The sequence below is a fragment of the Labrus mixtus genome, chromosome 22 (assembly GCF_963584025.1).
Source record: "Labrus mixtus chromosome 22, fLabMix1.1, whole genome shotgun sequence".
NCBI classification, from domain to species: domain Eukaryota; kingdom Metazoa; phylum Chordata; class Actinopteri; order Labriformes; family Labridae; genus Labrus; species Labrus mixtus.
The window spans coordinates 5,226,520-5,248,369 of NC_083633.1; the positions used below are offsets into that span (position 1 = coordinate 5,226,520).

At 41.4% G+C, this 21,850-nt stretch overlaps 1 protein-coding gene across 1 annotated transcript; it reads right to left on the bottom strand.

The window, feature by feature from the left end:
- Positions 1-336: 336 nt before the first annotated feature.
- tm7sf3 (transmembrane 7 superfamily member 3) lies at positions 337-21,701 on the bottom strand. The gene is made up of 12 exons (XM_061030262.1): positions 21,416-21,701; positions 17,164-17,318; positions 10,478-10,628; positions 9,980-10,100; positions 6,990-7,161; positions 6,707-6,884; positions 6,334-6,420; positions 4,452-4,532; positions 4,203-4,355; positions 3,961-4,061; positions 2,770-2,932; positions 337-2,669 (listed from the first exon to the last, which is right to left on the bottom strand). Exons 1-12 carry the CDS (start codon positions 21,498-21,500, stop codon positions 2,416-2,418), a joined length of 1,701 nt encoding a protein of 566 aa, XP_060886245.1. The 5' UTR covers positions 21,501-21,701; the 3' UTR covers positions 337-2,415.
- Between the last annotated feature and the right edge of the window lie 149 nt (positions 21,702-21,850).

Consider the following 21,850-nt stretch of genomic DNA (forward strand, 5'->3'; position numbering starts at 1 on the left):
CCCGCCATGTCTCTGCACTCAGAGAACCAAGGTCACAATGTAACCCTACAATCCAACAGGTCCCTACTTTATTTCAAAATAAAAGCAGGGTTGAATTAAAAAAAAACCAAGTAAAGTAACTCTCAGCTTAAGACAGTACAAAACTTCAAAATAAAAGCCTAACAATTTCATTCTTAAATGCGAAATAATGGATTTCAGACATGTGATTAAAAAATTAGATTCATCGCAATTCACTATTGAAATTAAGTGATTAATCGCGATATACATTTTAACCGTTTGACTGCCCAAATTTACATATCATAGCATATCAAACGGAGGAAAGAACAGAAGGCAAGCTTTTACCTGATGGCATTTATTAAATATCAAAACATGTTAATTTAAAAATGACATTAAACCATGTGTGCATGTGGTTTTGGATTCTTTATAAAAAAAAGTCTAGAGACCAGAAAAGGTTCAGTAAAAAATCTTCCTGTACGGACTTCAAAGTGAAGGTTTGGTGAGCCGTCTCAGTGCATCTTTGTTTAAAAGCTGAAGTGAAACTGTGACAAAGAGTCATATGGCACACAGAGTTAGAGTAAAAACAAAACATCAGAGAGATTAACAGACAATCATCATCGGAAGAACCAGAGCATTAAATATATAAAAATTCAGTGTGCAAAATTACAAAAAGACTGACCCGACTTGAGTCTGATCAGGAGCACAGACGCAGTCGATGGAGTAGAAGAACACTGCTAATCTAAAGTTTGTGTAAAAAACGACGACAGTGCAATATTGTGTTAGTCAGTTTCTGCTTCGTTGCTCGCTCTCACACACATCCTCACTTTTCAGACACGTTACACATCATCATGTATGCTGATTTAAAAAAGAATTATGTTAAGAGTTTAGTCTAAAACACAGAATCATCATATGAACTCTCCGTCATTTTTTAGAGTGTGTTCAAAGTTTTACATCAACTTTAAGGTACACTGTATGTTCATCGTCGTTTAAAAAACAACTTAAACATTTAAGATGCATTTTTTTTTCCATGCCAGCTGTGAGACAAACGTACAGACCGTATACAAGAAGTGGATTTATACTGTGACGTTGCTGACTTGTTTCAGGACTACAGTTCTGAAGCCTCCACTTTGGTTCTTTTAATGCTTGTTCTTACAGCGAGTAGTGACACAGCAACACCTCTGACCTGAATCTACAGAAGCCTTATGCAAACATGTTTACACACTTTGTATTTACTCTGTCTTCCTGTGATAACAAGACCTTTCCCGCCCATTTCTCAAGATCTTGACTTATACCCTTACTCGTATCCTGCACAGAGTTGCAGAGAAACAATGGCTAACACGACTTTGTTGTCCTGAGCAATCAAGAAAAACAACTGAAATAAACTCTTGAGGTGAGTCGAGATCTCCAGAAAACAACCGGACATTTCTTGATATTAAAGGAAAATGGAGTAACTAAAATGTATGGATGCGGTCCGCCTCGGGCTTCCATATGAACGAGAGGCTGCAGTGCGACAGAATAACTGGCTTTAACGTCTTAATTTTGTCTAAATGGAAACGTCTGTTCTCAGTTCTCAGTCATCCAGAAGCTTGATCCAAAGGCGGCTGGGCGTAGCTGAAGACGTTTCACCTCTCACCAGATAGTTCAGAACTGAAGAAGACTTTTGGAGGAGAGGTGAAACGTCTTCAGCTAAGCCCAGTTTCTTTTGCATCATCAACTTCAAACTAGAGATTGGGAAAATAAACTCATTAGGAACATTTCATTTTCTCCTCTTCTTTCATTCAACCAGTGGAGTCGCCCTCTGCAGGCCATGATAAAGAATGCAGCTTTAAGGCGCTTCAGCTTCACGTCTACTGCTTGTATACAGTCTGTGGACAACACATGGATATCCATTATTTATTTTCCTGGATGAATGCAGACAAAATGCCTCGCTTTGTAAGATTCGAGTAGTTTGTGACTTTAGTGCAAAAAGAGCAGAAACAACAGACCGATATTATAAAGCACGTTTCAGTTATTTAAAAAAAACAAACATTCAAAGACACTTCTTTAGTTCTTACTGACAAGTTTCAGTGATTATTCAAACGTCATTTAAGTGTTAAAAAAAGTGGCTTTCATGGGAAAAAAACAGTCAGTCTTCCTATGAAGGTTAAAAAATAAAGAAGTCAGCTCCACCTGCAGAGTGTTTGTGCTGCAGCTGAAGCTTTTCAATCAGCTGATCTTGTGTCGACTCCCAAAGACAGTGATGAGGAACTGAAGTCCTCTAGGCATCAAAAGTCCGTCTGGCTTCCTTGATACTCCGCAGGATGAGTCTCCACAGGACAAGAGAGGGTTTTCTTTTTCTCTCTGTTTCAGCCCCCGACAGTACGGGTAATAATCCGCCTCTGAACAGAGACAGTGAGGGCGTGTGTGTGTGTGTTGGTTTTAGAGAAGCAGAGGTGTGTGTTCTCCGGCCGACTCGTTCCTCTTTGTGAGCTGCCGCGCTCGGGCCAGGATGCGGTTCGGCAGCGGGGGGAAGTGGTGGCTCGGGTCCAGGACGTTGGTCTTCCGGCGCTCGCGCTCCTGCAGCCACATGAGGTACGGGCTGGGCGGGAAGAACGGGCGAGAGCGCTCACGGTAGAGCTGCAGGACGATGCCACCCACCCCGAGGACCACCCACACTGTGATCATGGCGTAGTCTTAAGCGCCGGGAGGAGGAGAAAGAGAGAAACAAAAAAAAGTTTTGTTCAGGTGGGATAAGAGGTTGGAGCTTGATAGCAGCACTGAGATTAAACTCACCGATTGTTTGGAAGGGCACGTCTGTGAACACGGAGCTGAAGTTGTTGTTGAGGAAGCGTTTGAGGATGTTCAGAGTGATGTAGGAGAGGCTCGTGTAGATGTAGGCGTTTATAGCCAGGACGACAGCGTAAGCACCGACAACACCACACGTGATGATGTTCCCCTGTTGACAAAGAAACAAGAAAACATCAGTCAGAATCAAACGCGCTCTAATCGTACGGCAAGTTTATTTACAAATCAAAGAGAATATCACATGAAGAAAATACATGACACAGAATGCCAAAACAAATTTTAATATGTGCTCAAGTTAAAAATCAATAAGGAATTCATATCACCTATAATGAGGTGACTTAGTTAGGAGGTGATTGAAGTTTTGGGAAGGCAGCAAGTGTTTTTAAGACCCGTTTAAAAAGAGCTGACAGAGATACAGCACGACTGAAATCACTTCACTCCTGCTAAAAACTGAATAATGGACATTTTAATGAGGAACTACTTCAATATAAGACTCATTCTTAAGTCATTTAATTATCTGTTTTCTGTTGAAGGAAGAATGTGCAACTTTTTTGACACGGTAGATGTCGCAGCATGAAACCAAAACAAACTGCTGTTTGCAGGAGTTAATGTCGGAGTTGCGCACAAGCTACGTTTTTTTTTTTTCGTCATTGGATCGCGCTGCAATTGCCCGTGGCCTGCATCGTCACACAAAGACCGTGATCTAAAAAACGCTTACTGGACATTATAATTAGCAGTGAGTAGGTTATTCTTCTTTTCTCTAGTCATCGACTAGAACAGCTTTTATACTCAAAAGTCCATGTAAACATGTAAACACAGCTCCGACAACAACACAGCCAGCGGGACTGAAAGTGACAGTAATGTCATTTTTCAGTGTGCCACGGTTTATTTATAATTATTTTAATTGTAAGTTCCTGCAACCGACCGGCACCTGGGAGCGAAGGTTGGCGGAAGACGGGGCACCCTGTTGGATCGATTGTCATGGATGAATGACTCTATGGGGGCTAAGGGAGACCCCTAGTTCTACTCCAAAATGATTTAAAAAACGACTCTAAAGAGGAGCACCATTTCCCTCAAATTCTTTTAAAATTTGCAATACCACCACTAGAGGGCGTCAAAGTAAGAACTTCATCTGTAAACACACTGAAGTGAGCAGGCTGGAGGGGGAAATCAGTTTACCTCTCTGGGCCAACGCACAAAGAAGAGCGGAACGATGACCATGATGCAGCAGAAGGTCACCCAGAAAACAGCATCAGATCGCCTGAACAAGTCCAGGTCACCTGGAGAAAGAAACACAAGGAGCATGTGTAACATACGACGACATTTACATCTTGACCCTGACTGCATGTTTTATATACGGTATTTAAGATCAAACAGACTGATGTTGGAGCGAGGGACAGGGTGTGTGGTGGTTTTCGTACCCAGAGGAGTGAAGAAGATGGTGGAGGCGAGGAGGAAACCCAGCATCAGTCCGACCACGACGATGCAGGCCATGACTGAGCCGAAACGCCACCAGCTCATCACCAGGAGGACGCCGCCCACCACGCCGATCACAGCAGACAACGCCAGGCAGACTGCACAGGAACATTATCAGAGAGGTGTTACTCTGAGGAGAACATCTGTTTATTTCTGCAGGATGACTTGCAAATAATCCAAGAGGAAACACTCACTGTCATATTGCAGCTGTGTTGTCCTCGTGATCAGCACGAAGAAGAAAAACGTTGCAAAGCTGAATCCCATGCAGAACAGCTCTGCAGAAAACCAAACAAAGGAGAATAAAACACAGTAACTTTATGAAAACCAGGTCAGGCATTTCTACATACACATCACTAATGCTCCTGAAAAATCAGCTGCTGCATGTTTGTGACACCACATGACGCTGGGTGAAGAATGTCCACTGCGTCGTACCCTGAGAGTCTGACACTTTCAGATTGATCACATCTACTGGGAGCAGTGGCAGAACGCAGTCACGGGTTCAGATTGGAACAAATACATTTCCGCATCACATGTGAGGCGGGCCAGAGATCTCCAGTTTCTGATGCTCTTTAACTTTCATACAGCGACACAGGATTCACTAAAAATCACTCCACACCTCTGAGGTGTGTTCTCTCTGCACCACACAAAGGGGCCTCAAAGTGCTGCTGTTTCATGCACACACTGGGATGTATAAAAAAAAATCAGTGTGACGAGGGAGAATGTGAGGACCATGCTGCAAACTATATTGTTTGGCCAGTGGCACATGCAGCTGCGCTCAGTTTCACATGTACTGTGATGCATAAAGGAAAGGTGTGCAGGAAGTGGAGTGTGCACGTTTTGTTTTTATACATGGGGAAATGTGTTTGTAAGCACTCTGAGTACGCCATCTTTCAGTTTGAAAGCTGTGCTGTCTTTTATAAAGAAGAGGCCTCTGAGCTTTGTTTCTGTTTATCCTCTCTTTATAGATTCTCATGGGGACAAAGCAACTACAACAGATGCCTAATAAGTCTCGTAAGCACATCTAGAGGAACTGTATGTCGGTGCATGAAGAGAAAAGAGCTTTTCCAATTGCTGTATTTTTAGTGGATCTGGATTACTTAATGCTTGAAAGTGGCATTAGCAGAATTATAAAGCCGTTTGATCAAATCTGAGTCACAGTTTCTGATCCTTTTCATCTCCTCACACATCCAGAGTTCAGTTTCATGTTTTAATCTCACACCAGAGCGATCATGTGTTTCCTTACAGAGCTGCAGAACAAAGACAGTAAACTTTTCTCAACATGGGTTATTAGACGTGTTGCTCAATTCTGTAACAGCCCCGTCATGCTATTTGACTTGTAAATGAGTTTGTCAAAGACATGTATTTACATGAGATTAACATCTTAGAGTAAGAAAGTAAATCTCATTCCAACAACAAGCACATTTAATCAGGACAACTTCTTATTATAAGCACAATAAGCTGTTTACAGTCGCGACTGTTTCAGCACCGGGGACTGAATCTAATCTCATTTTCTTAAATAAAAAGAAGGAACGCTCCGACTTCTTCTTTGATCGCACATTTATCCTCTAGATTCTTTGTTTTAAGACTAACTGTAAGTGTGTGGAGTATAATTCTGATCAGAGGTTTATTGTTGAACATTTTATAGCACATGGTCTACAGCAGTGGTTCTCAACTGGTGGGTGGGGACCCACAAGTGGGTCACGGAGCTGTTTTCAGTGGGTCCTTTTTAAACATGTTTTCTTGTTTTGTATTTAAGGTCTGTCACATGTTTTGAAACGGCTGAGGTCGAAATGTCACCGTCTTTCATTAAATGAATCTGACTGGTTGAAAAATGTCATGGAGGAGTTGGTAGTGGGTCCTGAGGCTAAACCAGTTGAGAACCGCTGGTCTACAGTGTTTGGTGCAGGTGCTTTCAAGGTGTGTCAAAAGTATCCATATAGTGGATCTGGTAGCAGATCACTTTGCATATTTAAGCCACAAAATTAGATTCTTTTTTTTTTTTTTTTTTTAGAGCTTCCTTTTTGTAGTGATATGCGATGTGGTTTAGATCACATAAAGCGATGTCACACTGCTCACCAATTTTGAAGAAGCGATGTCCGAAGAAGCAGATGAACAGGCCCGCCAAGCCAATGATGGTGAAGAAAACCTTTGTGGATATTTTTCCTGCAAATAATCACGAGACATCAAAAGATTATTTAGAATCATTAACTGTGTTACAGAGAAGCTAAAGGTTAAACTTTCTCTAAGAGCATTGCCAGCCTTGCCAACAAGTAGATTTTTTACTTATAAGGGCGTTTGCTGTAATTCATCAAAAGCTGACACATGCAAAAAAAAAAAAAAAAACAGTAAATACTTTCTGTTTAATGTTTCAGCAAATCCACCAAATGCAGGATTACAAACAATCGGATAATAATCCAGCTGTGGTGTTTTTAATCATGGAGGAGCTCACCCAGTGTTTGGCAGCCGTCCAGAGTGGAAGTGAAGCTGCAGGCGTAGGTGTGGACGGGGACGTAGGAGGCCGAGGTGTTCTGCACGGGGTCTCTGACGACGACCGAGTAGATGACGCCCTGACCGGGGATGGAGTTGAAGACCGCCGTGCTCTTATCTGTTGAAAACAGCGTCATGACCTGCGGAGAGACGAAGCGTTACCGTGAGTCACAGCACACGTTTGTTTGTGCGTCTTTCACTACACATATGGTTAGTGTTTGTGTTCTCGATTGGCGCCCCCCCACCCTTCTGCCGTTCTGCGTCATGCCGCGGACGTCCGCCACATCCTGGATGCTGCGGAAAAGGCTGCGCTCTGATAGGTCGTTCTCAGGCAGGAAGTATTGGTAAATGTCGTACTGCAGCCGCCAGCGCGTGCTGGGCTCTATGGATTCATCGCAGGCCGGAGGATCCTCCCCCCTGACAGAGAGAGAGAGAGAGAGAGAGGACAATCGAGACTTATATCATGTTTTTATTACAGCTGCCCAATAAGGGTGTTCATTTACATGAATCAGTGACAGAAAAATCAAGACCCTTGACATCATAGGCACACACATAGGACGATTGTAAAGGCCCCTGACTGACAGGAGCCCATGGCAGCGCCCCTGCTCATAGGTCACTGGGCATACACTCTTTACTGTAGCTTTGTAAACATGACAGAAGATGACCTAATGTATGACTTTTTGTGTTATTGTTTTATTCTGTCTGACACACACACACACACACACACACACTGTAAATATATTGATCAAGGTGAGGCCCCTCCTCCTATAGAAATACTTACTCCAACCAGCAGATAGATGGATACTTCCTCGTCATTTTTCATTGTTGACTTTCATTGACAAACTTTGGTTTTCACAGCAATCAGCCTAATCAGGGGGGTTTCCTACTGTCATTGCAAAATTTGCATGTTTTGAGCCACTGCTTTGGTTTAAAATTTGTCAGCCCTCTGCCCCCCCCCCCCCCCCTCCCTGGTCTGGGGCCCCATGCAGTTGCCTGTCTTGCCTGTTGACAAACAGCACCTGTGAGCAGTGTTTGTGGTGAAAAAGGGGAAACATCGACAGTCGTTTGTATAAAACTCTCCTCATGGTGGTGAGCAATAACACTTACGGTTTAAAAAGAAAGATTTAAACACGAATTAGAATTAAGGCAGAGACGACCTCCAAAGCAAAGCTGCTCACCAAAATGTAGAATATATGTGATTTATTTTGATTCACTCTCAGTTTTGATGTTTTTAATCTTGCACCACAGCACAGCAATCATGTGTTTCCTTGTAGTGCTGCAGAACAAAGACAGTAGACTTTTCTCACCATGAGTCATTTGAAGTGTTATTCAATTCCTCTACATCCCCAACACAGTATTTGACTTGTAAATGAAGTTTGTCCAAGACATGTATTTACATGAGATTAACTTCTCTGACTAAGAAAGTAAATCTCATTCAATTAACAAGCACATTTAAATCAGGAGGACTTCAGAGTCCACAAGCACAATCAGCTGTTTTCTCTTATATCCGTATTTTAAGACAGATGCTACAGCTTTGGATGCAGAATTTAAGCACATTTCCTGATACAATAAGTTACTTTTTCTTTGATCGTACAATAATCCTCTATGTTCTTTAATTGCAAGTGTGTGGAGTGTATTTTGGCATAAACTCTTGACTCTGATTTGGATCAGAGGTTGCTGTTTGAAACTTTTATAGCCCATGGTCTACAGCGCTCAGTGCGAGTTCATCCCAGCCCTTCTTTGCTTGTTCACAGGCTCATATTCTGAGGGCAAAATATGATGAGGAGCAAGTGGCTATCTCTTTATTATTCATCAGTGTGTTTTGCAGCACACACTGAAACACACATAAAGGGGGATGGCCAGAAAAAGGGGGCATGCTGTGTGGAGAGTCTGCAGAGAGCAGAGGGGTGGATGTTTGTGTGAGAAGAAGAGAAGGATGGGGGGGAGATTAAAGGTCCTTGAAATAACCTTACAAGGGATAGGACAATGCAGACTATGTTTCCACTGGCAAAGGAAAGCTGCTCATGACAATCACTGATATTTTCATACATTATTTGGAGGAATTAATCACAGAGCACGCCCTTGTTTCTTCTGTAAACTCTGCTTCACTGGCCTGCTGCTACGGAAAAAGCAAAAAGGGTGGGTGAGAGTGAGAGTGAAGAGTGAAACTTGACACAGTTTGTTTTGTATGTAAAATTATGTGGTTTATCAGTGCACTTTGAGTGAACAGAGAGTGCACAAAACAAGTTGTAAATCTTTACAAACAGGAACCAATGAAATATGTCCAGAAAATTCTATTTATTGAATGTTATTATTTGTGTCTTACTCAGATCTCTGACATTTTGAATTGATTCATACGTATATGTGAAGGTTTGGTGAGCTCATTGAATTTATTACTAAATGGTTTCTCTAATATTATTATAGGGATGAGCTCTGTTTGTGCAGAAACATATTTGATCCATCTACATGTGATTTACTGCATTTGTCGCAACCTAACAAAATGACGGCTCTGACATCTTCCGCAGCTCCTCTATCAAAAAAGATTTGTAGAAACAGTTTGTGTTGGCTTCACAGCTCAAGGCGCGGTCACCATGTGCACCCATCACATGATATAATAATAAATCACACAAATCAGACGCGTCAAACAAGTTTCCCCTGAAGTGACCTGACTCAGAGCTAAAGGCAGTCAACAAAGACATTTCTATTTGTCTGCACGAACACTGTTACCGGGCTCAACATTTCTTTCTGCCACACTGAATGCAGATAAAAAACAGTCCACAAAAAGTGTTCAACTCTTTTATCTTGGGGGGGAAAGAATTAGCTTTTTATGGTGTTGCAGTTTATAATGACATACTCCCTCAACATATTTTTTGTTTCTTGAAGCTGAACCGCAACAAGAACTGAAAACTTGTAGCAAAACATGCAAAACATTTTCCTTCCTCAAAAGCATGAACACTTTAGACAGGCAAGAGAGGCAGGAAACGATCGAACCGGTTGATTTATCTCTGTTTATCTGCCCTTGAGACAGATTTGAAATATAACAGACATTCTTGAGTAAATAAAGCGAGTACTATCAGTCACCACAGAGGAGGAGGGGGAGGGGGAGGCTGTGGGGGCATTCAAAGGAAATGAAGAGTGAGGCTGTTTGATGGAAGCTGCTGGCAGAGTTTGCTGCTGACTTCAGCTGAACAGGCCGAACAGGAAGCTGAACAGGCGAGTGAGTTTGGTGTGTTACCTCTCGTAACCTAAGTTGGCCGGTGCAAAGCGGATCGTGGTCTCGTAGAGGTTGTAGTGGATGTAGACGTTTGGGTCGATGTCCAGGTTGAACTCTGTGTTACAAGCTCCAGGGACCGGATCTAAAAAAGACAACACATTCATAATAAGCTTCAGCATATAAGGCTGACAGAAGACAAAAAAAACAAAAAAAAACACTCAATTGAGTCTGTGCTGAACTCTGCCATGTCATGATGACTTGTAGTAAGGAAGTTTCAACACGCTATAAGCAACCACAACGTGCACAATCAGTGACAGCATGGTCTGCATGAGCTTCCTCAAAACTTAAATCATGATAGCTGAGAGTTCATTAAAGTAACCATGCCTCTGTTTTGCAGTTCTTAAAACAAGAGTAGCAGCAACTTCCTCGTTTCCGATTTCTCATGAAAGACGAGGATGATGATGACGTTTTTCCAAAGGCCTTATATAATCCCCAAGAAGAGTAAAGAGGAAGAAGTACCGGTGCTGGTGTATGGGAGGATGACTCCGGTGCCGGCCACAGGGTCACCATCTAAAGATGACAGGAACATGGAGAGAGCCGATTGGCCCGGCTGAAGAGCTGACAGGAGACCTGAATCCACTGCTGTCAGAGAGAGACCCAGGTCTGGAACCTGAAGCCAACACACAGACACACAAACAATGCAGAAAACACATGAACAGTTTGATTAAAATCACTTCAAGGCAAACTCTCTACAGTCATATTTTCATCTTTGTGAAGTTATAGTCAGACAAAGCATCAGAGAATACGCAGATTCAACATGTGCGGCCGTCCAATATTTAAAATGTAACCATGCTCAAGGAGGAGTGTTTACAGAAAATATTAATGCCAACACTGGAAGCTAACAACAACAATGCTAACATGCTGGTCGATAACAAGCACAAAAAAAAGAGAAAGAATTTGTTTTTTCATCACCATCCCCCCCTACAACAGACTTCTGCACAAGTCCACACTACTGTGCTGTGATTGGCTGTAACTCCCTGCCTTAACATTTGTCTTGAGAGCTTCCTGCCTATGAGCGCTTCCACCCAAGAGTACAGAGAAATGGTGTTCATGTCCACTGAAAAAAAAGTCTCCCTTGACTTACGGTTTCAAAAACATAACCCTTTTTGTTAAACATAACCAAGAAGTAGTGATGACTAAATCTACGACAGACTCATACTGCAACCTTTTCACAAAGTTGTCAGTGCACTTGGTAATGATAAGGAGATGATCATGGTATTAATCTGGTGCAAACTTCTGGTGTCACACACCAAATGAACAGTGATCTCCAGGGTCAAAGTCTATTTTTATCGTGAGGGAAAGACCACCTGACATTCCTAAAGCTATGCAGCTAGCATGGCTTAAACTGTGATTTAGTATGATCAGGAATCAATCATCAATCAACTTTTATTTGTATAGCGTCAACTCATAACAAGTGTTATCTCGAGACACTTTACAAGAAGCAGGTAAAATACCTTACTCATTGTCTGTTAACATTACAAAAGAGCAGGTAAAAGACCTTACTCATTGTTATGTTACAAAAAGCAGGTAAAAGACCTTACTTATTGCTATGTTACAAAGATCCGGCCTATCCATCATGAGCACTTTAGCAAAGCAGCAAAAGTTACAGTGGTAAGAAAAAACTGCCTTATTAAAAGGCAGAAATCTTCGGCCGGATCCCCGGCTCATGACGAAACAGTCTTCACAGGCCTAGACTGCGCCGGGCTTGGAAAGGGATAGGGGGAGAGATGGGATAAGATGCAGGAAGAGGGATAGAGAGCAAGGGGGTGGGGGGAGGTAGACCGTCCATCAGCAATCCGGTGGGGAGGGGAGGGGGTGTGGGGGGTTGTTCTGGCAGGCCGCCAACCCACGAATGAAACCTACATACTTTTCTGCCTTTTTTATGGGTCAGTTATGCTGAGCTCTGTGGCACTTCCACACGTACACATGTTCTCTGAGACCTAGATTAAAAACAAACGCACAATTGTGTCGCCCAAATGGAGATGGCCGGCAAAAAAAAACCCCACAGTAGAAGACAACATAACACAAAATGAGCCGACGCAAACACGAGGACGAGACAATCACGCGTCTGCAGTAACATCGGAAAAACATCACAACACTCACTTCTTTGTTTCATGGATTACTTTGTTTCACCCACACTGTACGCCAATATCTGAAGATTATCATCCAGCGTGGTCTACACGCTCAAGGCAGTGACATTTAAAAAAAAAAACCGACTGAGCGTATGGTTCAGCTTGTGAGACGGCGGTGACTAAAAGGTCAACTGATTGCTCGTGTCTGCGTTTGAAAAACAGACAAGAATCGATTCCCCCACTTAGATACCTGGATTATTCATTTGTACGTATTGTGTTAGATGTTGATAAAGAAAACCCATGATGTGACTGAATCAATTTTATTGGCAGAACAAGGGGAAGCAAGTTCAAATGAGATCAAGGGTTCACAGAAGGTTCTTCTTTGGAAAAAGTCTGCTCATCTTTAAACTTTTAAACAAACTTTTAAACAAATGTCACACAAAGTACCAAAACTAAGAATGATGAATTCTGAAAAACTTAAGGCCCAGTGTCTGCAAAGCATATTTTTCTGAGCGCCAGCGTCTTTTAGAAACTTAAAATAATGTATTTCTTTCTTTAATAATTCCGCTGAATGTAAAAAATTGCAGAGAATGAGTCAGAGTGACAAAGTCCAGCACATCCTGAACTGGTGAACTCCCAGTTCACATCAACTAGTTGGATAATACCCGTAGTATGTGTGTTATACAATGGAATAAGTGAGGACAACATGTTAGTTAAAGTTTTTAGTCAGTGTGTCTCACTGGTGGGATTTTCCCTTCCTGCTCCACAGCTTTCTTTTGTTGGCAGCATCTCTTCGGTGGTTTCACATTCTTGTGTATCACAAACTTACTAAACCTTTAAATCACTCCCAGTATTAACCCACAGATTAACAGCTTCACCCTTTGCTTCAGAGTCACTCCCTCACTGAACATGTAAGTCTCTGCCCCCTACAAACTTTGATACTGCAGGGTTCGATTCCCCTGTGCCTTCAATGAGATGCTTGTATACTGGCTGGGTTTGTGTTTTTGGATGTTTTAAATCAGGCTTTATTAATAATTTTTCATGATTTAGTGATCGATGTAGGATTACACACATTTTCAAAGAAAGCATGGCATTGTTTGGGTCCAGTCTAAAATCTAAGGGAGAGGAAAGGCTTGGGATATAGAGGCATATTCTGTGGCTACGATCTGGATCTGTTTCAAACTTGAATTTGTCTAATATGTCACTTTGCAGTTATGCCCGATTATGGACCTATAACAGATACACCAGTGTCTGTATTTGCTTTTATTGGTGGAGGGAAAACATTTATGCAGGACACATTGGGAAGAAAACAAAACTCTGGGTGATTTAAAAATGAGATGTTTCTCAGCACTGTCTGCTGCACAGCTTCCTATCTCAGTAGACCGTCTGCACTACGACTGGTTGACAATCTGATTGATAAAGTTATACATTTTAAAAAAGCAGCCCTCCTTATACCTCTGTACAGTCATACCTGAGCAGAAAAGTGGTGCATAAACTTCAAGGAAAGAGGCAATAAGTTGATAAAATACCGTTTTTGGCCATTGCGTGAGAGAAAGGTGAAATTAGTATCGTTTTCCTAAATCCCAAATATATTAGACTCTTATTCAAAGCCGTGGCATTAAGGCTTTATTGTGTTTACCACAGAACAACAACTGTTACAAGAAAATGCATTCAAGATCGGTATCCAACACAATTGTGATGTTGTGACTGAAAACACTATTTTCAGGGCACATACCAGATATTTTAAAAAACATTTTTCAGAGAGTAAACGCTGAATAACTCGTGTGACGGCGTCTGGCAGCAAACGAAGCATTGTGCCCACACACAGTGTGACTCTCAGTCTGACTGCTCATACAATAACTCCATTGTACGATACCCGGCATCTTGTGTGCAGACAGTGGGGTGGGTAGAGATGCTGCTTTTCGACTTGGCTTCCTCTGAATGTATCGAATACGCCAGTGAGCCAGAGAAAAGATTTAAGACTTCATGACGACTCATTAGTCACCGACAGAAGACACACACAACAGTGATTCAACCGAAGTTTGTGGTGATCTGCTTCTGCTAGAAAAATACGAGTTTCATATTGCGTGTGCTTTGATGACTGGAGGAAAAAATAGTGTGTCAGTTTGGTTGTTAAAAACCACAATGGCTGTTAAAAAGAAAACATTGGTTTAACGCTCTATGAAAGTAATAAATGGAAATAGGGAATACGTTTAATATAAATAATTATATCAATGACACTTGGGTGTGTTTTAGTGTTATTGTTCACTTTTTATAAAACGGCCTGTTTCTGTCAAAAGAGTCACTTCCAGTTTTTGGGTTTTAGTGCTGGGATCTCTCCGTGTCAAGTTTTGACCTCCACTTGCGTCAACAGGGCTGTGCTCTTTCTAGGAGAGGTCTTCTTCCACTGAGAAACTCACATGGATTTGTTTTGCCGTCGCTTGTTTTTAGACTCTATCCATCAGCAAGAAAAATAAGGTCTGCTTAAATTAGGCTCCCCACCTTGTCCATCAAGCCTGGACCCAAAGCCGGGCTTTCCCACTGAGACTTTTGGGAAGGATGCAGGAAGGTTTTTCTTCAGGGGGGCCGCCCTGTCTGCCACTCATGACCAGAGGACTGTACATCAGCTGACTGCCACTTCTCTCACTAGGTCAGACGACCTCGCTTCACAAAGCTTCATTCATTAATCAGAGGTTGAACTAACTGGCTGTTCATACGGCATGAAGCATATCTTGAATTTTATGGTTTAATTTGCAGTTTTGTTGCTATTTGAGAGCATGCCACAAACTAATTAACTAAATGAAAGGCCAGGAAATTTTGATTTGCATTTGATTTGCTGATTTAACAGAAAATACTACATTAACATCTCTGGTCTTTCATCTTTGTCCTGCTTACTGCCTCTACTCTGCACATGTTGTGAAGCCACATTTAGAGCAATTTCATGCTCGGAGTAACCTCTGTGTACCATGAAGAACATGTTAGCTAACTCCCTTTAACGAAAGCAAAGCATGAAGAAGAGCTTATGTGTTACATGCTCTCACTTATTCACATGTTAACCTATATTTACAGAGTCTGTAAGATACAGCATGTTTGATGTTGAAGCCCTCTGAGTTCTACATTTAGAGTAGAATCATCCAGAAGCAGAGTAAGTGGGCATTGATGGTACACAAGTGAACAACCCATGTGGAGAGGAAAGAGGCAGAACATATTGGTCATGACGGCATATGGGAACCTTTGAGGCTTCGTTACCACTGCAGCCAAAAGTGACCTGAATCAGATTTTTTTTTTTGATCCTATGTGACTCAGATCTTTTTCTTTTAATGAGAGTGTGAACAGAACAAGTCAAGATTTTTCAGATTTTGCCAACTTTCATATGTGACTCTAAATCAAGATGCAGGTCAGACCTGCACAACGCGTGTGACTTGTTTGTGGTTGTTCTTTTGCGCGTGCAGGACCGGAGTCTGCATGGACACAGGAGTCTGGTACATGCCACACTTGAGCAGCCAAACAAAAATGTCTGATCTGAACAAAAAATCTGAATTGAGCACTAAGGCTTGCAGTGTGAGCGCAGCCTTATACAATGATTTAGTTTTGATTGATCTCGATAACTGATATCTGCAAGTTCAGCTTAAAATCTGCTCCCAGACCTCGTCTCTCCAACTCCTTTCTCGAGTTGTTAGCTGGACTGTAAACAATTTGCTGCATGGACAGAAAGTCTTTCCTGTAAGTGTCTCATCGCTAACTGCTCACGACACTAAAAGTTTGCATTCGCTCCCAGACGTTAAATCCTCATCAGACTGTAGCTGAAGGGATCTGAGATTTATGTGATGTTAACAATGTGTGAGCCCTGTTTGCTCTCAGAATAACCAATGGCGGTTTCTATTTTTACCTTGCAAACACATGGCAGTTGCTGGTCTACCTTTGCCAGGTATTTTGTTAACACAGCAACACACTCAAACTCACTGCTTTGGTTTCACACATTACTTTTACATGCAGAGCGGTGAGGAGAGGCTGTATTATGAGGAAGAAGCACCTTCGTCTTTCGTGTGTGGACGTTCCTGTTTCAGCGTTGAGTATAATGACAAAAAAGAGAAAACCATTCACAAAAAATGACTCTCTGCAGATATAGTTTTACAAGTGTCGCCTACTCAAATGGAAAAACTTGTGGCTAAAAGTTTACAGCAACAGACTGCAGCCGGCTGTAACGTTACTAAAGTGAAGCTGCTGATTGTTCTCACATGCAGACACCAGCTGTTAGCTGCAAGATGCAGACGGGTTGAGAGTGAACGGAGGAAAGACGAAGCATCGTTTCAAACCTTAACACCATGTGTGAAATTCAGCAATAAATATGTAAATGTACATACATGGCCCGACTGAAAGGCTGCCTTCTTTTCACTGAGACTACACCATACACCTCAAGTGGTTTTGCTTAAAAGTCAAATAAAATTTTACTATGAAAAAATTGCTATGGTAAAAACGTTTTTTTCCTTAACCCCTTAGCGTTCCTGTAAACATTTCTTTAAAATTTCAGAGAATAGAATACAAAAAAAAAAAGCACTCCCAACAGCTCGGGCCATCAGAACCAAAGCAAACCGAAAACAGTGACCAAATAAAAACACTGTACGTATGGAACCATGGGCTGACTGCAGTGTTGCATGCCTATCATTTAGACCTCAGAATACGAAATAGAAAGCCCCCAATTTCACATACAGGAAAACAGGAACAGCCCGTCTCATTTGTGTGTTTTCCTCTTTTTGCTTCAGAAAGAGACAGGCTAGTAGTTTGCCTCTATTTCAGCACATTTTGCTAACCAAGCTAACCGGCAGCTGGCTGTAACTTAATATTAGTTGTACAGATATGATGAAAAATAAAGGGGCTGTAAATGTGTTGAGATGAAGGGAAAGAGATAGGTCTGCAGGATGTTTGTCACAGGTGCTACAACAGCGATCGAAATCTGAGATGTTTCTCAACAGATTACTCATAATACACCCTCATCCTGATCACCACATCCAGCCCCGTCATTGGCTGTTACTGATGGTTATTCACTGTGAAACCAGGTCAAGCTTTTCTCACCCTTGTGTAGGAGAGTGTGGCGTTGTGGTGCTGCGTGTGAAACTGCAGAGTGATGAAAGCCACCTCTGGGGGGATCCTGGAGACTATGGCCTGCACCGTCTCGTTCTGGGAGACGCTCACGTTCTGAAACGTTCCGGGCAGGAAAATCACTCGGTCTGAGAAAGAGAGGGCAAAGTCACATTGGTCTCCATAAATCAGTGGGTTTTATTTATACGTTGTGCTGCCTATGAACTGCTCTACCACAGTGTGAATGCATGACCTGAGCTTTATAAGCTCAAGTAGCATAAAATGAAGTAAATGTAGAACTATTCATTTAACACTAACGATACAAGCAGCTTAGCTCCAAATATTTCCAAGAATTTAAGAGCATCTTTGACGGTGTTTGGATCATGACTACACTGACACTCTGCATCAATCTTAAACTATTTAATGCAAAAAATATTAAGGATAGTGAGTTGATTTATAAGTTTATTAACTTAAAAATCGTAAATAATAATAATAATAAATTAGATTTATATAGCGCTTTTCTAAATACTCAAAGATGCTTTGACAGGAAACAACAAAAAAAACTAAGCAAAAACTAAGAGAACAATACAAAATAGAAATAGTGTCAAGGGAAGAGGATGAGAGTCAGTGGTTGTAGGCAAACAAATACAATCTGTTAACTCGATCAAATACAAAGAAATGGTTTGCAACAACGAGAGAAATTCTGAAAACATGAACGGAGAAATGTACCCTGCAAAGAAGATGCAATTTAAAGACGTGTTTTGCTAAATATTTTCTTCATTTTTAAGTATCAGGAAGCCTCCATCTATTTAATTGTAAGTGAAATCAGAGGCTAACCAATATGAGATTTTATTTAGATGGTTCTAATGCGAGCTCGTGTCCTGAGCTGGTGGGGGGTTTGGTACCTCTCCAGCTACCAGACTAATTCTAGACTTGGTCCGTGGGGGGGAGGGTATTTTTTTTTTACCAGGATCCCACTGTGATGTCACAAGGAGAGCAAATTTGAAACAGAGCATTTTTCTTTGTGTTGTAAGACTTATGCAGACCACAAACAAAGGACTGGATGGGTTTATTTCACATTTTGTGGGTCTGTAGACACTCAGGTTACCCAAATATATGTTCAAAAATACTGTAGAAGTGGATTTTTCATAATATGTCCCCTAGTAAAGGTTTGTTACAGTCTCAGCAACTTTTGGAATGGAGGTGAAGCAGCCATGATGACAACATATGGGAAAACTGTTGATTCCCTGAAGTCATAAACTGCAGACAGTTGGTGTAAAGCCAAGGAAGCGACCTCAAACCAGGTCAGAAATGTCAGAGTGTCATCTTACAGAGAAGGCTGAATGAAAAACACTCTGTTGAGTAATAAGGTACCATGCCTTAATACTGAAGCAAGCCGTCCCCATGTGCTTAATTATGTTTCTCACTCTATTCTCTCAAAGCTGTATGAACATTTTTCATCTCCAGATCTCAGCACGCACGCTGCAGTGACTCTGAAGCTAATAATCTTTACGCAACATGTGAGGTTTTCGTTTGAGATGCTTATATGTGGAAACATAAAATCATACCACATCTGTAACATTCAGAAAGATAATCAAGCATGAGCTGTTTCATTCTCAACTTTCATCTGAAACCTTTGAGACAGGCCAGCCCTAAATCATATCGTCCTGTGATCCTCTGCTTGCGGCATCTGTGCAGATGGTTTTCCATTGATATTTCAAACACACTGTGATAAATTAACCCAGCATGGATGTATTTAACCCTTAAGTAACTGTTTATCTGGAAGCGTTGATTTACCGTGATCACTTCAAATGATTAATCTGTAAGGAGCAATGATCCACCGAATGGATTGGACACATTTCTTTTTTTTTTTAAGATTTATTTTTGGGCTTTTTGTGCCTTTATTGTACAGATAGGACAGTGGATAGAGTCGGAAATCAGGGAGAGAGAGTGGGGAATGACATGCGGGAGGGAGGCCATGGGTGGGAGGTGAACCCGGGCCGCCCGCTTGAGACGACAGCCTCCATACATGGGGCGCGCGCACTGACCACTGTGCCACCAGCGCCCCTGGATTGGACACATTTAATCTGAACAAGAAAATACAAAAATATACGACAAGCAGCTTTGCAGAAGCTTGTATTGCAAATTAACCACTTCCTGTATTATTCAGCAACAAATACTAATAGTAGACGTGTTTGCAGAGGTTGTGACTTTAACAGAATCCAGAGGGTAGTTTCCCCCACAATCAGTTCATCCCCAGCAGTAGTGTCGATTGCTGATCTTTAACTCACTTTATCACTGCGAGAGTGAACTTTCCTCGCTCTTCGTGGTCTCTCCTGATCACTCACATTGAGTTCAGTGGGGCATAAAGTTTCACTGTTTGCTGACTGCAGCTTTTAATGTTGGCTCACTCACTTGCAACATAACCTACTATAATTTCTCGTAACAATGGTTTCATTTTGGTAATCCTTGCAAGACTGGGGACTTAAAATTACACAATTCTAAAGCCTACATTTCAATAACATTAAACGCTTTAACCATTCATAGGTTGCATTGTTGATTTATTTGTAATGTGTCAATAGAACGTGACGTCATTCAGTGTTTATTGGGCCTAAGATAACTTTCACAGGTGCATGTTTGGTAAAAAAAAAGGAAATGTTCAGAGCTTAAGAAGCTGGCATTAAAGACTTTCAACCTTTATTCTTAAAAGTTAGCAGTTGATTTAGCAGACAGCTACAATATGAAGCAATGCAGCTCCATTCAGTGACATAATAAACAGCACTGTTCTGCTTTGATTCTGTGTATGGTCGTGTGGTATCCAGAAAATCAGTGGATTTATTGCAGGTGAACACATGCCATCTTATCTGCAGTGAGTGTTTGCAGGTCGTATTCCAGCTCAGCTGTGACATGCTGCCTTGATTTCACTTGAATGAGGGGAAACAGAGTGAGACAGAAAGGGCTTTGTAGGTTGAAGTCATGGATATATACAGTATGTCTGCATCGGTTTATTTTTTAGGGTGACTAAACACGCTGAAAAATTAATTCAGAATCAGAGCTTTATGGAGTTTTCTAGTTCCTTTACCTGCTCTGCATTTATTCATGACAAGAATGCATGATTTAGAAATACAATATATTTGATTGATTGTTTTTTTTATTATTATTGTGTCACGCAAAAACAATACGCCGAGCCCAAAAAAACAGGCTTTTAAAACAACATCAAAACAAATCAAACCTGAAATGAAAAGTAAACACTGAACAATAATAATGCTAACATAACAACCCAACCTCCTGATGTTTCTCCAAGAGACAAATTATGGCCAGCTCATTAACAACCACTCCATCCTGTCATCATCAGGACTCACAAAAGATTTCAGGAGTTTGAGCGTACATTACATTCATCAAAAGGTGCTCTTAACTCATCATTAAAGGGACAATGCAAAATAAATCAGACCTCTCCTAAGTCACACAGGTGATACCCATTCTGTGTTCCTCCGGGATGTTTTTACATTAGAAGTCTTGAATGGCTGTTTTTGGTGCTTTCTCAATCTGCCTTTAACCCAGTAACAGGACAGTTCAGGGTCCCATGAGTTGCTAAATGTCTTTTCCACAGTGGCAAAACCACTCCATCAGACTCTTCATATTTAAAAGCTGACGTTACAAACTGGCAACTTGAGCTGTAATCTGTTTCTTGCAGCCACATCCAGGGTAGAAAAAAACACCAAATGTCTGCTTGATATCATCTTAACTTGCTCTTTTTTTCTCTCTATCTATCTGGCAAAGTGTGTATTCACTTTGTAAACACTCTCTTCACTTGATTTCACAACCCATTTGTTTACAGTAGCTTACTCACTGTTTTTGTGGAGACGTGTATCAATCTTTGGACAGAGATGGCTGAACTTTGATTATTCTCTATTTGACCTTTTCCAAGATGCATCACTCTCAAACCTCTCAGATGCTGTTACTGTTCTTATACATGCCAGAGGGACAGTGAATAAATACAAAACTATAATACGGTGTTATAAAAATGTAAACATGTAGGCTATTAAAGCAATATCTCCAACGCTGACCCTGCTCTGCAAGGACCCACACAACACATAGGCTGTTAAAATGAACTGAATTAAATTAAATATTCGAAATATTAAACAAGCTCATACATTACACATTTCTTATCGATTTTAACAGCTGACTATGTCAAATTACATTTCCAAAATTAAAAACCATAAAATCGTTATCTCTACGGACTTACTTTCCACTTGAGCCTCAACTTCAGTCATCACGAGAAGCAGCAGGAGAGGCAGCAGCAGGAGCGGGCACCAAATCCAGCGACACATTTTCTTATTCCTCTTCGTCCTGTGCGGGAAAACAAAGCGTCTATCTATCTGCTGGACTGTAAAATCATTGGTAACCTCGCAGTCTTCTGTTTTTGGGCTGTAGGATTCCCTGAAAGCACGAAGACAACATGCTTGACTGAACTGTGAGGCTCTCAAGGACAACCTTTTCCCTCTCTGCCGCTCTGCCGCTCTAACTGCTCTAACTGCTCCCACGAGAATCTCGCACTTGGTCTCGCGATAGCCCCCCGCCTCCTTCTAATATTATCGGATTAACCGAACCTGTTACCTGCGAAAACCAAGAAAAAGGACCGAATAAAGATATATTATCTTTGACTTTCTTTCTTGGTAAT